The sequence below is a fragment of the Strix uralensis genome, chromosome 13 (assembly GCF_047716275.1).
Source record: "Strix uralensis isolate ZFMK-TIS-50842 chromosome 13, bStrUra1, whole genome shotgun sequence".
In the NCBI taxonomy this organism is placed as follows: Eukaryota; Metazoa; Chordata; class Aves; order Strigiformes; family Strigidae; genus Strix; species Strix uralensis.
The window spans coordinates 15496750-15510781 of NC_133984.1; the positions used below are offsets into that span (position 1 = coordinate 15496750).

The window sequence follows — 14032 nt, forward strand, 5'->3', positions numbered from 1 at the left end:
ATAGTTTATCTCTTCTGTCTTGCGCTAATTTAGAAATGTAGCTCTTTTGAGTATTGCCCACTGGAATTTCCTTTAAGAGCAATCAAACCAATAGAACAACCATGTTTCCTTTCTTCCTCAGAAGATCCTGCCCTTGGTACAAAATGGAGGCAGAGTGGTTTGTTGCACTGGAAGTGTGTTGTGCTACTTGGTTCTGAGCAGGAGCATCTGCAGGATTTGGGAGTGCAGGAAGAAGATGGATTTTAAAAGTTAATTTGTTTGTATACCATTTCATGTTCCTGAAGTCAGAGTAAAGAGGATCACTTCATTACACAGTGTGATCCATATGCCTGTTGATGTTGTGCCAAGTGTTACAGCACGTTTGAGCTATTGAACACTGTGTATTAAGCTTTGTGGGTTCAGACATTAAGATTTGGCATTGATTGATAAACCCAAGCCTGTGGTAGGACTGACAGTGTAGGAGTTTCTATGTCTTCATGGGAGTAAGGAAATTGTAGCCAGTTGGTTCTGAAAATTCAAGTACAAAAGGCTGTGCTCTCCCCAGTCCAGCTGCAGTTGTATTGATGTGGGGGGGGTAGGTACTTCTGTGCCTGGGTAGGTCACCCCTGCTAGTGACCTGGATGAAGAGACCTGCTGCTCCCAGCCCTGCCTGGTCACACTGTGCTCGCCAGCACTGGGAGGAGACGTGTGTCTTCAGCTGCATCTCCCTTCAGTCTGCCAGAGAGAGGGTGCAAGGCAGTACCTCTGCAGGATGGGACAGGGCTTTCTACTGAGTGGAGAATGGCAATGGCATTTATCCTTTTCATGATAGAACTGGATTCACAGGAAATCTACATTCTTTACAGATCTAGCTAAAATATACACTTATGCTACTACATCAGACAGTGCAGTTGCCCAGTTGTCACACAGATTGCAAAATGTAGCTCAGTTCATGTGAAAATGTGCGTTTCCAAAGCCAAAATAGCTTTAATTGTAGAGGGCAGCAGCATATAATGATACCCCCCAAACACAGTAACCTTGCAGGTATTCAGCTGCAATATTTTAGTGCTGTTGGTGAGATCTGACCTATAGAAATGAGTGTCACACAGGGGAACTAAAGTTAATTTCATAACTCCCATGCCACATTTGATTCTCAATGGTAACCTCACTGGGAGCTGATGCAGCTGACTGATAGAACTCGATCCTGCTTATTAACACAGAGCTCTGCAGTTACAAATTAGTGCTTATTCAGCTATGAAGAGCATTCACTATCACCATCCACAGCACGAGTACAGAAAAGAACTCCCAACAAACTCCAAACAGAAGAGCCTGTTGGCAGCAGTCACAATAATCAGAATAAACGCAGAGAGATACTGTGCTCAGCCCCTGTGATGTCTATCAGGGAGCTATTTCAGTTGCTCCCTGAGGCATTCACATCTCAGCCCATCTGTGTCTGATCCTAAATTACTTACGACTGTGAGAGATAAGGGATTTCCCCATAGATAAGGGGAGGGGGGGTGGGACATAATTTCTGTGTTTGATATTTATATTAATGGAACAGCATGCGGAAAGCATTTAATTCCTGAGAAGAAGAATTTAGGTGACATAAAAATATCAGTAAAGATTAGATATTAAGACAAAGAAACTCCATCCAGCAGCTGCTTTTTTCCCTTAAAAATTTTCCCCTTGGTAGAGGATCAAGTGACAATGAGTGTGATGAACATTGAAAATGAAATTCTCTAATAGCACAATCCAGCTGCAAGCCAAATGTTACACAAAGACCCTGGCAAGACTGAAAGAAGTAAGAGAGAACATAAAATACTTTGTATTGCAGTACTCTCTACCCTCTAAGTGCTTCCCAACCATGACTGAAGTTGCTGATCTCACTTCTTGGAAAGGCAAAGATACTTATCCCTATTTTCAGAAGCCAGAAGACTGAGCATTTTGCCCACTGGTGACACAGTGGCATTGTCCTCACAAGAAGATACTCTGAGTTGCATCTTATCTCCTAGTAATTAAGTGAACTGTATCTTCAGCTAGGAACAGGTTCTGCTCAACAGGTAATGGAGCAGGAGCTTGCTCTTTGGAGTACCTCGCCCAGAAATGCATCTATAGACTTAGGGACAACCCTGGATAATGTTACATCAGCACTACCACAGGCTTCATAGCATTGAGTGTTTACTTCATGCATTAGCTGAATCGAATATAAATGCCACCTTTTGGAAACATTTTTTTTCATTAATGCAGCTGTGAGAACATTCTCCATCATGTCTGTGGGATGATGTCTTGTGCTGCCATTTGTAATAGAGATTGGAGGCTCCTATAATGCAGCAGTCCTTGAAAAAAATGCTTGATACTGTGCTTGTTACGTATTGGAGAAATACACTGTTTGCAAGTCATATGCTCATCTTCTTGAACAGAGAGCTTCTGATACAGTATATCTGCCTCCGATTCTGGACCATCTACAAAACTGGGACAATAGGCAGTTTTTTAAATGATCACAATCTCTCCTTTTCATTGTGCAGAAACTTTTAACTGATACCAAATCCTGTTACATACGGTATGTTCATGTGAAATGATGGAAGACTATGATATACACATGCACTATTTCTATCTATAGCAAATGAAAGCCTTTGCAAAAAGGTGAAAAAAACCCAACATATTTGGGACCCTACTTACGTGGAAAGAGAACTTGTACTCAGGAAAGGCCTTGGCATAAGTAGTGTTGGAGAAGTCCACTTGCTTTTCCAGATCTCAGTTCTATTTGCAAAGTAGAAATAAGATTGTTTTCTTAATTTTATGAAGAAATTTGAAATTATGGATGGTAACAAAAGTTCCACGATATTATTGCAGTTTCAGGCTACTTCAGACTTAATGGGGCTAAAGCTGAGCTTTTTCATGTTTTTATATTTTATGTGCATTGATTTAGCAGTATGAATCCTAGGCAATCTTTAATGAATTGAGCATTCAATGGGTTAGTCTAGTCAATGAATTTGATGGTTTAGACTAGGTAACAACACCTAGAAGCAAAGATGAGGCCAACATTCACAGAACTACTTAGTGAAATAGCTAGTTTCTGTATTGTTTAAAGTTAACAGAAAGTTACTGAAAGCAATTGGTTCTTTAGGCTTAGTTGATTCCTTCACCAAGGGCTTAGTTGACTCCTTCATTCTAATTCAGAATTCCAGTGTTTCTGCACACTGCAAATTTTGTTTTTCAGCTAACTATAGTCCTTGCACTACTTGAGATCTAAGCTGTAGTATTTACTAATTTTAAATCTGTGATTAATAAGTTGGACTAATATGAGTTAGTAAAAGCCTACATTGGTAAGGGCTTAGCCTTACCTTTAATAAAGACAGCATTTGATGGTTTGTGACATTCAGGAGAGTTTCTTTCTGTGGTGTGCTTAAATTTCCCTTAGGCCATTTTCAGTGAGGTTGGAATGGGCTTGATTGGAAAATTTAATGGCTTTTTCCATTCTCTTTTGCCAAGCTGGTCTTTAAAACTGCTCTTTCATGATGTGTGAATTTCTCTCCATTTGAAGAACTAACAGCAGATACAACACAGAAAGCAGATTTTAGAAATGAGCTATTAGGCAGAGAAGAGGCACTTTAAGATGCCTGCAAGTTACACAGCAACCAGAGGAACATATAGTCATTTGATTTCTCAAATGACTCTGACTTTGACTCAAAGGAAAAACAGTTTTATTCTCCCCTTAGAGCTTTCTATCATATGTGATAAAGAGAAAATGTGTTTATACATTTTCCCCCTCAAAAAAACCCCACAACTGTACCTCATCTCAGAGAAACAGCAGCATCTATTACCATGTAAATTACCACAGAACGCATCTGGTCACAGCTCCTGTTTGTGATCTTAAATGAGAAAATACAGCAGTGTAACCTTCCATTTCTTCTAGCTTTTAGACATAACACGCTGACCCTTCTGAAATCATAGATTAAAACCCAACCAACCAAAGAACAATTGATGCTTGATGTTTTTTCAGTTTCTGTAGAATTGTTTCTTTCATCACTGTCCCAACTTGGAATTTTACAATAACATTTTCTGATCGTAACAAGCAACAGGACTTGGCTTTTTCTGGAGATCATCACCATATCGACTATTGTCCAGTTTCTGCTGCATGCATGTGTAGGTTGATTTCAAATCGAATGCGTTTCTGATTTTCTTTTCTGATGTCCTCTGGAGCACAGTTGGCACTTGTATGTTAAATGCAGCAGTCATGTTTATTATAGTAACACCAGATAAACATTGAGCTTCATAAATGCCAGATACTCCTCTTGGAGATCTTATTTTCAATACTGATTTTGGTCATTCCATATATGTGAAGTACCTAGTCCACAAATGGTCTGATTCTGATATAAAAGCCTGTTATAGCATATAAAATGTATTCACAAAATCTAAAAATTCCTACAGAAATGAATGACTTTATCAGACTGAGCAACTAATATTTCCTTTCTCTTGACCTTGGTTTAGTAATTTTGAACATGGCAGAGACAATGCTCTGCTTGTATAGAATATTCCAAGAACTGCATATAAAAAGTACTCCCAATACTGGGCAGTTTTGGCAGTGAAGGAATATTTAAAAGATATAGCTGTCTGCTAAAGCTTTTATTAAGAAATTGTCTCTCACGCCAAATCTGATCTCCTGGTGACTAAGACCTATGGGAAGTCCTAGGTATTGTTAGACATGATGAGAAGAGCCTTGTAACTGTCTCATAAATGCACGTGGTGGCTGATTCAGTATTAGCCCAGGCCATGTTTACACTGAGTGCAGTAGTGTCTACGTAGAGGCTTCTGCCAGGGTTGAATTTGGGGTGGCAAAACAGTAAGACTTTTCTTCAGAAGCCAGTCCCTTTGCTACCCTGGCATAGTCCTTCCAAGAGCTGGTTTAAATTGTAGTATTAAAAGAGTGCTTTGCATGATAAAATCTTCCCGAAGGGGAAAGAAGAGCATGGTGGCACCGCATCCCTCCCAGAGATCCCTTTTAAATATGGACAAGCCAAGTGTAATAAACAGTACTGTCATCTGCAGGTTACTCACTGCTTTGAGTCTCCTTTATAAGAGGTCTCTTCTCCTTGATAAATACTGCTAGTACTATTGTGTCCATTGAAAGTCTGATTCTTTATGATATAGCTGTGTCCGATCATAGATGTAGTTATATTGCTACAGGAGTATGTTTATCAATAACTATATATCCATGGTAGAACAGATTTTCTAGTTTAATTACAGCAAAGTAAGTACAACAAGCATCCTCAGAACAATAGTTGAGATTTTCTTTTGAACTTGCAGAGCCCAGTGAGAAATCTGCATTTAGTAGATCAGAATTGTATCTTCATTAAGATGGGTTAGAAATCAAATATGTAGAGAAAAACACAGTTGTGTTGGTCTTGCAGACATCTCTAATTAGCTACGGGTCTGAAAATTTTTGAAAACCACAGGGCTGTCCAGGTGTAATCAGGAACATAAAGTCTGCTGGCATAGACCAGAAATATCATGGTTTGAGTTTGAAATTCCAAAGGCTGTTAGGTATTAGAACAGTCTGAAGTAGTTGCAGCCTGAGCATATCTGGTATGGAGTCACTGAGATGCAATAAATCACTATCATAATGCTGATTTTTACAGAGTGAAAGTAAACTTTCAAGTGTCACTTTTGGGACTGTGATCAAAGATTCCTTTTTTTGCCTCTGCTTAATCTCTTACATTTTACAACTACTCTCTTTCTTAATAGCGAGGCATGTTTACAAATGTGCTGTCCTGCTTCTCAACAGATGTCACCTGGCTGAACTTTACATTACTGCATGCTGTCTCATGCCCAGCCCATCCCACACACGCATATGCTGGCCTCCTTGCACAAAACCACGTGCAGCACCCCACACACTTCTGGAGACATTCTCTCTCCCTCTCTCTCTCTTCCTCTCTCACACACACACACACACACACACACTCTCAGAGCTTTACACCTTTTCCCTCCTGTCTCATCTTTTAGTCACTTCTTAAAGATGCTGACAGTGATTTGTTTGAGGCGGTTGAAGCCTGAGATGTTCTGAAAAGAAGCGGGCTGAAAGAGAAATGCATGGGAAGAGAAAAAGCTTGTAGTAATTTTCATTGTATCACTTTTGCATGAGGCTTCATGTGAGGTGACTGATCTACATAAGGATGATTCAAATAGAAGAAGCCTCATAGAAGAAATCTGAAATCCTGTGTAGAAAAATAAGAGTGAAATATTCCTCCTTTCTTCCCTCTGTCTCCAAAATATGCTTTTCCACACCACAGCCAGCCCCAAACTTAATATGAGGGTCTGTGTGAGCTCTAACACATATATGAGGGGGAATGCACATGAAGTACCAGTCAGTAGTAATCTTTCTTTTTTTTTCCTCCTCAGTTTGTTGCTCAGCCAAACTGTCAGCAGCTACTAGCAACACTTTGGTATGATGGTTTTCCAGGATGGAGGCGGAAACACTGGGCAGTAAAACTCTTGACCTGTGTCACCATTGGACTGCTATTTCCTGTGCTATCTGTGGCATATCTGATTGCACCGAAGAGCAGGCTGGGACTGTTCATTAAAAAGCCATTTATAAAGTTTATCTGCCACACCGGCTCTTACCTAACCTTCCTCTTCATGCTCCTGCTGGCATCACAGCACATCGTCAGGACTGACCTTCACATGCAGGGACCACCTCCCACCATCGTGGAGTGGATGATCCTGCCCTGGGTTCTAGGTAAATCAGAAACACAAAAATGCCTGAGCCATAGTCACCTGACTCGCACCTGTGGCAACTGTGTGAAGACTTGTTCCTGATCTCAGCATCATCAACATGTAAAGAGATTTGGCAGCCAGCTTCAGTAACTGCATAAAACAGCTGGGCTCCTTCTGGAACAACAGATCCTGTTGGCCTAGGGCTCTTCTGCTGTTCATATTGCCATCTGAGATGCCTTTAGACATGACCCTGAGTAAACCGCAGCAGATACAGCTCTCTCCCTGCTTCCCCCATGCTCTGTGCAAGGAACGGGTTAGAAATTAGCTTCTGGGTCACGCTAGTAACAAATAGTGTCACTTCTCATGCTGGCTTAGTTCTGCTGGCTGGTACATGGCAGAAGGCAGCACCAAGAGCCTGTCTCTGCTTTCACCTTCTGACTGAACTGCTCCTGGAGCCAGTGCACAGGTACCAGGCCTGTTTATTCCTCGGCTCCCAGACTCCCAAATAGCCTACAGGAAGGCAGAAAAGGGAAGATAAACCTCACTCTGCCATGTGCCTCTGTGCTGATAAACACTGACCAAATGCATATCAAGTGTTCTAATACAAGCAGGAGAAGGAGGGAGTATTTATTATCAGAAGCTTAAATATGAGGCTCTTATTCCAGTCTGGCTTGGGCATCCACAGCTGCTGGGAAGCGTCCGTGTTCCAGAAAGCAGGATGTATGGGTGAGGTAGTGAGGTGGGATGGGACCAAGCAGATAGAGACACTGAGGGAGAGGAGCAGAGAAGCATAGTTGGATATATATTTTATGACAGAGAAGTATTTATCCTTTCAAACTGAGCTCCAGCACAACAGGAAGTGAAAACCTATGAACTCTATCAGAAGCATGATCTCTCCTCTAATTAAGCTCCCATCTCCCTTGCTGTGCCATTAACATATAGCACCACTGTGAGCTGGGGTGTTATGAGGAGGTCTGCTCACGGGCAATGGTTTCCACACCGTTATAGCTCTCCTCCAGCTTCTGTCCATACAGCCCAGGTCAGTTCAGTGCAAAATCCCAGAGGTCAGGTAACAGTGAATTGAGACTGGGTAGTAGAGGTCAGTGGGGGGGGAAGCCATGCTGATGCTTTCTGAGGACAGCTCTCACAAACCTCAATCTCTGGAGCTCTCCTTACGGCTCCTCAGTGCTTCTCATGGGTCCACCCCTGCTTTCCTGTGCCTGCTGGCTCCCCTCTCCTGGTAAGCCTGGGCCCCAGCAACTTGTTTATGTGGTGGCTCTGGATCAGGCTGGTTCTGTGCTGAACGAACCTAGCTGTTCCCAGTGCCAAACCTAAAATTGCTGATGGAAAACGAGGAATGAAAGTAAGTGTTGCAAACATGTTCACAGATCACTTTCTATCGTGACCCAGGGCACTATGCTCCTTGCCTAGCTCTATCACAATTTACAAATGGTAACTCAAGCCTCGTTATCTTATTAAACTGATTTATGGCATTGAAATGCATGTGTTGGTAGAAACTTCAGAGTAAGCTGAGAAGGTTAAATGTCTTTTCTGAGCTTAGGTGATCTCTTCACTTTATCCTTAACTTCATGGTTAAAATTCAGGGAAATGGTAGGCATTTTAGCAAAATTGATTTGCAGATGAAAGAAGGATAATCCATTAAAAAAAAACCCTTTCAAAATCACCTCTTACAGCTGTCTGCTCTTCTTTTTGAGTTCTTTTATTTTGGATAATTAGGAATATTGTGGGACTGTTTATTAAATGGAGAAATTAGAACAGTTTCACCAGATTAAAGGTGATTATTTAAGAAATATTTTCCACTATAAAAGGAGAGAGAGAACAGGCACACACAGCATTGCTGTAACTATAGTAACCAGCAATGATAACTCACTATAAATACAGTATATGAGTTCTTCAACAGGCCCCTCTCCATTGATTTATTTTATTTTATGTTTTTGTGTGCATGAAAAGATTTGGAGGCAGCTGTAATAAAATTATCTTATTGGCCTTGACATTATGCTTGCGTGATCATTGACCTGCTGGCTGGCAGCTGAAGAGCTAAGATTGATATCTGGATGTTTGCAGCAGTTCATTTCAACATTATCTGCTCTTCAAATTGAACTTTCAGGTCCTAAAACTTGAGTTGCAAGTAGTAAGTGACCACTGCAGTATCCTGTGGTGAGGTATGGGTAGCTATTAGGGTAACTATCTTGGTAATGCACCTGGAGGTGTATTTTGATGTTTTTTTTTTAATTTTCACACATGTTTCAGGTCTTCATTTCAAGGATAATGTTGTAAACTGGGTAATTCAAAATATCTGGGGGCTCTAAAGACATTCTCAGAAGCATGTAGGTGATGAAGGAGTCTAGCTGCCATTTGGTTTTTAATGGGACTTGGGCTTTCAAAAATACTTAATCAGTTCTACAATAAAGGACATATAAGTTACTTGAAATTAGAATTGTATGCCAGGTGAGTTTAGCAGTCTGGTTAATGAACTTCAGAAGCTGCCCCTCACCCCTCCAGCGGCAAGGAGTCATAGTGAAAGTTAGCAAGTGCCAAAAATTACTACCAGAAGGCATTTCAGAGTTGAGATGAGGGGCTCTGGCCACATCCTCAGGAACAAATATTCACCTTGCAAAACCTGTAGCCATATTTGACATTAGGTGAGTCATTGCTGAGAGATGTGATGCCAGGCTGCAGTGCCCTTTTTCATGCTGAGTCCTACCTTTTTTCATATTTAGTCCCTATGGGCTTTTTGTGCAGCAAGATGCATAAGTACAGTGACTGAGCATAGAGAATTAGTTCACTTCTTCCTTCTTCGGTGTGATATTTCCAGGTCAGGGGGGAAATGTACTGGTATGCAGAAACTGGTACTAGTGTTGCATGCTCTGCAGAGAAAGTCAGGAAAAATCAGTACTGTCCAACTGAGTAATGAATTACTTATAGTTCCTATGAGAGCAGACATTCTATTAGAAACTACGCTAAATACAGTTGCTTAAATAGTTTATTCATACAGAACAAATTTCATCTGAGCCAATCCACTCATACTAGTTATAATTAACCTATGTTTCAAGCAGTCTCCTTGTATGTATATCTGGAGCCCTGGATAGGAAACCTAGGTCTTTTTCATATCTTTTTCGTATCTTTCGAGACTACATTCCCCACAGAGATGGAAAATGTCTCCTAATCAGCAGTATTATACTTTGTAGAAGACAGGAGGAATGAGACATTTTTTCCAAGCTGTTAATTTAGATTTGTCTTTTGTTACATCAGATATACACAGTGCTTTAGTGGCAAATAATACCTCATCATGACAATGAACTCTCTTTCTTTCTACAGGTTTTATCTGGGGAGAAATCAAGGAAATGTGGGATGGTGGATTCAATGAGTACGTACATGACTGGTGGAATCTGATGGATTTTGCAATGAACTCCCTCTATCTTGCAACTATCTCCCTTAAAATTGTTGCCTACGTCAAGGTACAGTAACTTGGGAGAGAGAATTTGTAACTTGCTTGTGAGAACGGTAGTACATAGGGTACACAGGATTGTCAAAATCAGAATTACAGATCAGAGAGAACAGCTGCTTTTCAAGCAGTCCATTTTTGAAAGTTCACCTGGAAAGCTTATTAATTTGTTTGGAGAATGATTGTCTTTCTCATCCTTTGATCATCACTGTTTGATTAAGACTGAAGTAGATTGTTTGGGCACTGGGTAGAAGTTTCTCCACTTGCTGTCCCTTCTGTAGCTACTTAGTTGCCAAAGATACATTTTGTTTTCCATACTGACACTGGGCCTCTTTCAGTAATGCTGGACATAGTGAAAACATGATTTTAAAATAAAACAGTAAAGGAAAAAAACAAGAATAGGGTTATCTGAAAACATCTACAGCCAAGATTTATAATCTGTAGTCCTACAGATCTGTAGATTACTAATCAGAAGTTTGTGAAAAGTCTACTAAGAAAAGCAAACCTGCTAGTAGGAGGCTTCCATCTGACATAAAGGAGTCACCTTATTCTCTTCAATATATAGTTTTAAACTATAAGCAAAGAAATGACAAGGGAGAATGCTGGAGCTTTAACACCATGCAGATTCTTCACTGTCATGTTCCATTTATGGTGAGAACGCACATCAGAGCTCATCCTCAAAAGCACCTTCTGCATTTATAAACTTCTGATGCTCCAAGTTAGTGTATGCCCATGTTTTGAAGCCAGAGGATGGCCTGAAATAGTTTCCTTCTGTCTCTCTTTTTCAAAGACACAGACAAGACCCAAATGGCCTCCTGTAAACTTCCTTATGCAATGGCTCTCTGACTTCAGCTGGAGCTGCATGCTTGGCCTGATTCTTTTCTTGGTATGAATTAACAGTAACTTCACTACAGTTAGTATAATTACACAGGTGTAAATAAGGTAACTGCAGTCTGCTCCTTGGCCACTTACTTGCTTTCTAGTGTTGCTGTGCTACTGTGTTGGTTTTGCCCTGGTAGAAGGGTACTACTTCTTTTAGCCCAGCTCCTAATAACCAGGACAAGCACTTCCCCCATTGTTTAGTCTTACCCAAGCATGAACGCAGGCAGAGAGGAAAAGAGGAGAAAATTTCACAAAGCTTATTGACTCCAAAATGGCAGGGCTTTTATAAGAAACTTTAGCAAGCAGTCCTGCTATGGGGCCTTTTAAAAATCCAGAAGGCTGCATAGTGGTGAGATAGTTTTTCAAAGGGAAGAGCTTTAAGATAGTTGCTGCTCCCTGAAGAGGCAGCTCTGTAACAGCATCAAAGCAGGAACAGATTACGTCTTTTTTTCTCCCAATGTTCAGAACCAGTGAGGAAATTACAGACTTGAAAGGTTGGTCTTTAAACTGAGAGCAATACAAAAAAAAAAGCTAGAAATCATAAGAGTCACAAACAAATCTTAAAATGTTAACAATCTTGTTCTTTCTCACACACAAATTACTAGAAGAGCTGTGCATCCACGGATTTTTACAGTCACATACTGAGGTTTAAACTCTTAGCCAAACCACACATACAAAGGAAGTACAGCTTTTTTGTATACTCTGTAAGAACTACAGAAACTTGCAAGCTAACTACAAAGACCTATATGCCATCACACAAAAGAATGCTTCCAGGAATATATCTGTTTGAGTACATATCAGACCCACTTGGATTAAACCTGGTTGATCTAAGGTCAGCTCCTGATGAGGACCAATGTCAGACAATTCTGAGAGGTGCATAAAATTGTATGTAGGAGTAGTTCGGAAACAGCATGCTCACAGAAGTTCCCTCTGACCTGTGTCACTTAGAGGTTGCAGTATGCTCTGAAACATGAAGATTTATAACATTGATAATGGCTTCAAAACCTTTTGCAACATGACTTGTAAAGGTTTTTCTTATTTATAGAACAGCCCCGAGCTGGAAAAGGCTGCTATATATGCCAATATACCATATTCTAACACTTCTTAGAACTTCAAAGGATTACATGGACATTTAGCTTTCTGCCAAATATCAGAAAAATAAATTACGTGCTGACGCTAATATTTTCCATACTTGTTTTTACATGGAGACTTATTTTTTCCTTGATTTGACTGGTTCCAAGACCTGGCCCTAATATTGTCCAATAGCAATGAAATCTTCAGGATAATTATAGGGTAAAAATACTTTCTTAATCAGTTTTCATTTGCTGCATTGAATTATCATGTAATGAGGAAGCATAAATGTGACTGCCTGGAGTAAATTCTTTGTACTATTCTGTATACATCTCTGCTATATTTCATCTTCATCTTCTGATGCCTAACCCAAACAACTCGAGCCTTCCTAAATACCCAGCTTTATTAGATACCTCTGAAATCTTCAGTTCCTTTATTACCTATGATGCTATGCTGCTCTGAAGAGACTACTGTTTTCCAAGCAAGGATATACCAGCAGTTTATAAAGGGCCAAAATATGACCCCAACAAGTTGCTGTAAAAACAGATGTGAGATGAAGAAGACCTTTTCACATACCTTTATGTGCAGTCTATGCTAAACCCTAGCAGAGAGCCCCTGGGCTGCTGTGTCCAGCCAGCATGCAAAAGGGAATTGTGAACAACTGTGCAAATCTGCTCTCTAGGCAGGGGAAGCTTTCCAGTCACAACCATCCACCCCCACTGCTGGATACTGGCAAAAAGTTAACATGTCTGCCTGTTTGTAAATATTTTAAGACCCATCTTCAAATCAAGTTAACAGACTCAGGCCATGATGTTCACGTAATAAAGAACAGTTTGGAAATGTTAGAAGCAATCAGAGGTCATGCTGAAAAGCCTTTGTATCATGTCTCAGCTCCTTCATACAGAGAAATAGTTTGAAATATCAACTTGCTTTTAGCTGTGTCCTTAAAATAATTGTGAACTCATGTATTGGACCTTCATATTTAAATAGAAAAGCCCCTGCAAACTCATCTGTCAGTATGATATTGATACCATTTCATTTTAAAAGGTATAAAAATTATGTTACGAGTCCTAAATGCGCTGGCTACGCTATTAGTTATATTATTCTAAGTACATTTTTACCTTTTTATACATGTTAAATGAGCAGCAACAAATGTTAAAAGGACAATTATTCCTTGATATTAAAATGTCTTTGACTCCATTATGTTGTGCCAGTGTAGTTAAGCCAGCGTAGTTACATTTATACAACCAGCTCTTTTGTGTTACCTATTTGCATCCGACTGCACTTTGCTCAGAAAATGCTTCTGCTTTTACAGTTACATGACGAACCAAGTTAATGTTATAATTGATGCACTCAAATGTATCCAGTGCTTCAGCTGTAATTATGACCTCCGCTTTAGCAACTCTCCTAAAATTGCCATGACAAATTAACTAATAAGAAAATTAATATGAAGAAAGCATTTTGGTTCTGGGCTGTTGGCACTTTTTTTGAGATTACTAGGGAAGGAAAGCATCCACTTCTTACACTCAATAGTTCATTGCTTTTCTTCTTCCCTCCCTTCTTCCTCACATTCTTCCTGAAATGTGCAGTGTTTTGAATGGGCAATCATATTTAGGAGGAAAAAGAAAAAAAAAGGTAATTGGAAATTTCCGACCTGAACCTGCTAAAGGGCGGTCTGAACCCCTTTAAATGTTGAAAGAGAAGGAGATTGTGTATGAACCCATGGACCTGAAGAACCCACAAACAATGAACTCAAGAATTCAGAAAGCCTGTTTTCTATATTTAGGCTAAGAACAGCCAACATAACAGAAGCCTCTAAAGAAAAGCTGGTCCCACAACTATCCATATCAGGGGTCATCATCTAGTAGGGAGAGTTCATAAGAAGGTATCATTACACCTAAGTCTCTGCCCTGATCAAGT

The 14032-nt window shown here is 40.1% G+C and overlaps 1 protein-coding gene across 1 annotated transcript in view; it reads left to right on the forward strand.

The window, feature by feature from the left end:
- TRPC5 (transient receptor potential cation channel subfamily C member 5) overlaps positions 1–14032 on the forward strand; it is a 98460-nt gene that overhangs the window by 57932 nt on the left and 26496 nt on the right. The window contains exons 4-5 of the mRNA XM_074882415.1: positions 6379–6715; positions 10033–10172. Of these exons, the coding sequence (XP_074738516.1) occupies positions 6379–6715; positions 10033–10172 (477 nt within the window). The remainder of the gene's footprint in view (positions 1–6378; positions 6716–10032; positions 10173–14032) is intronic.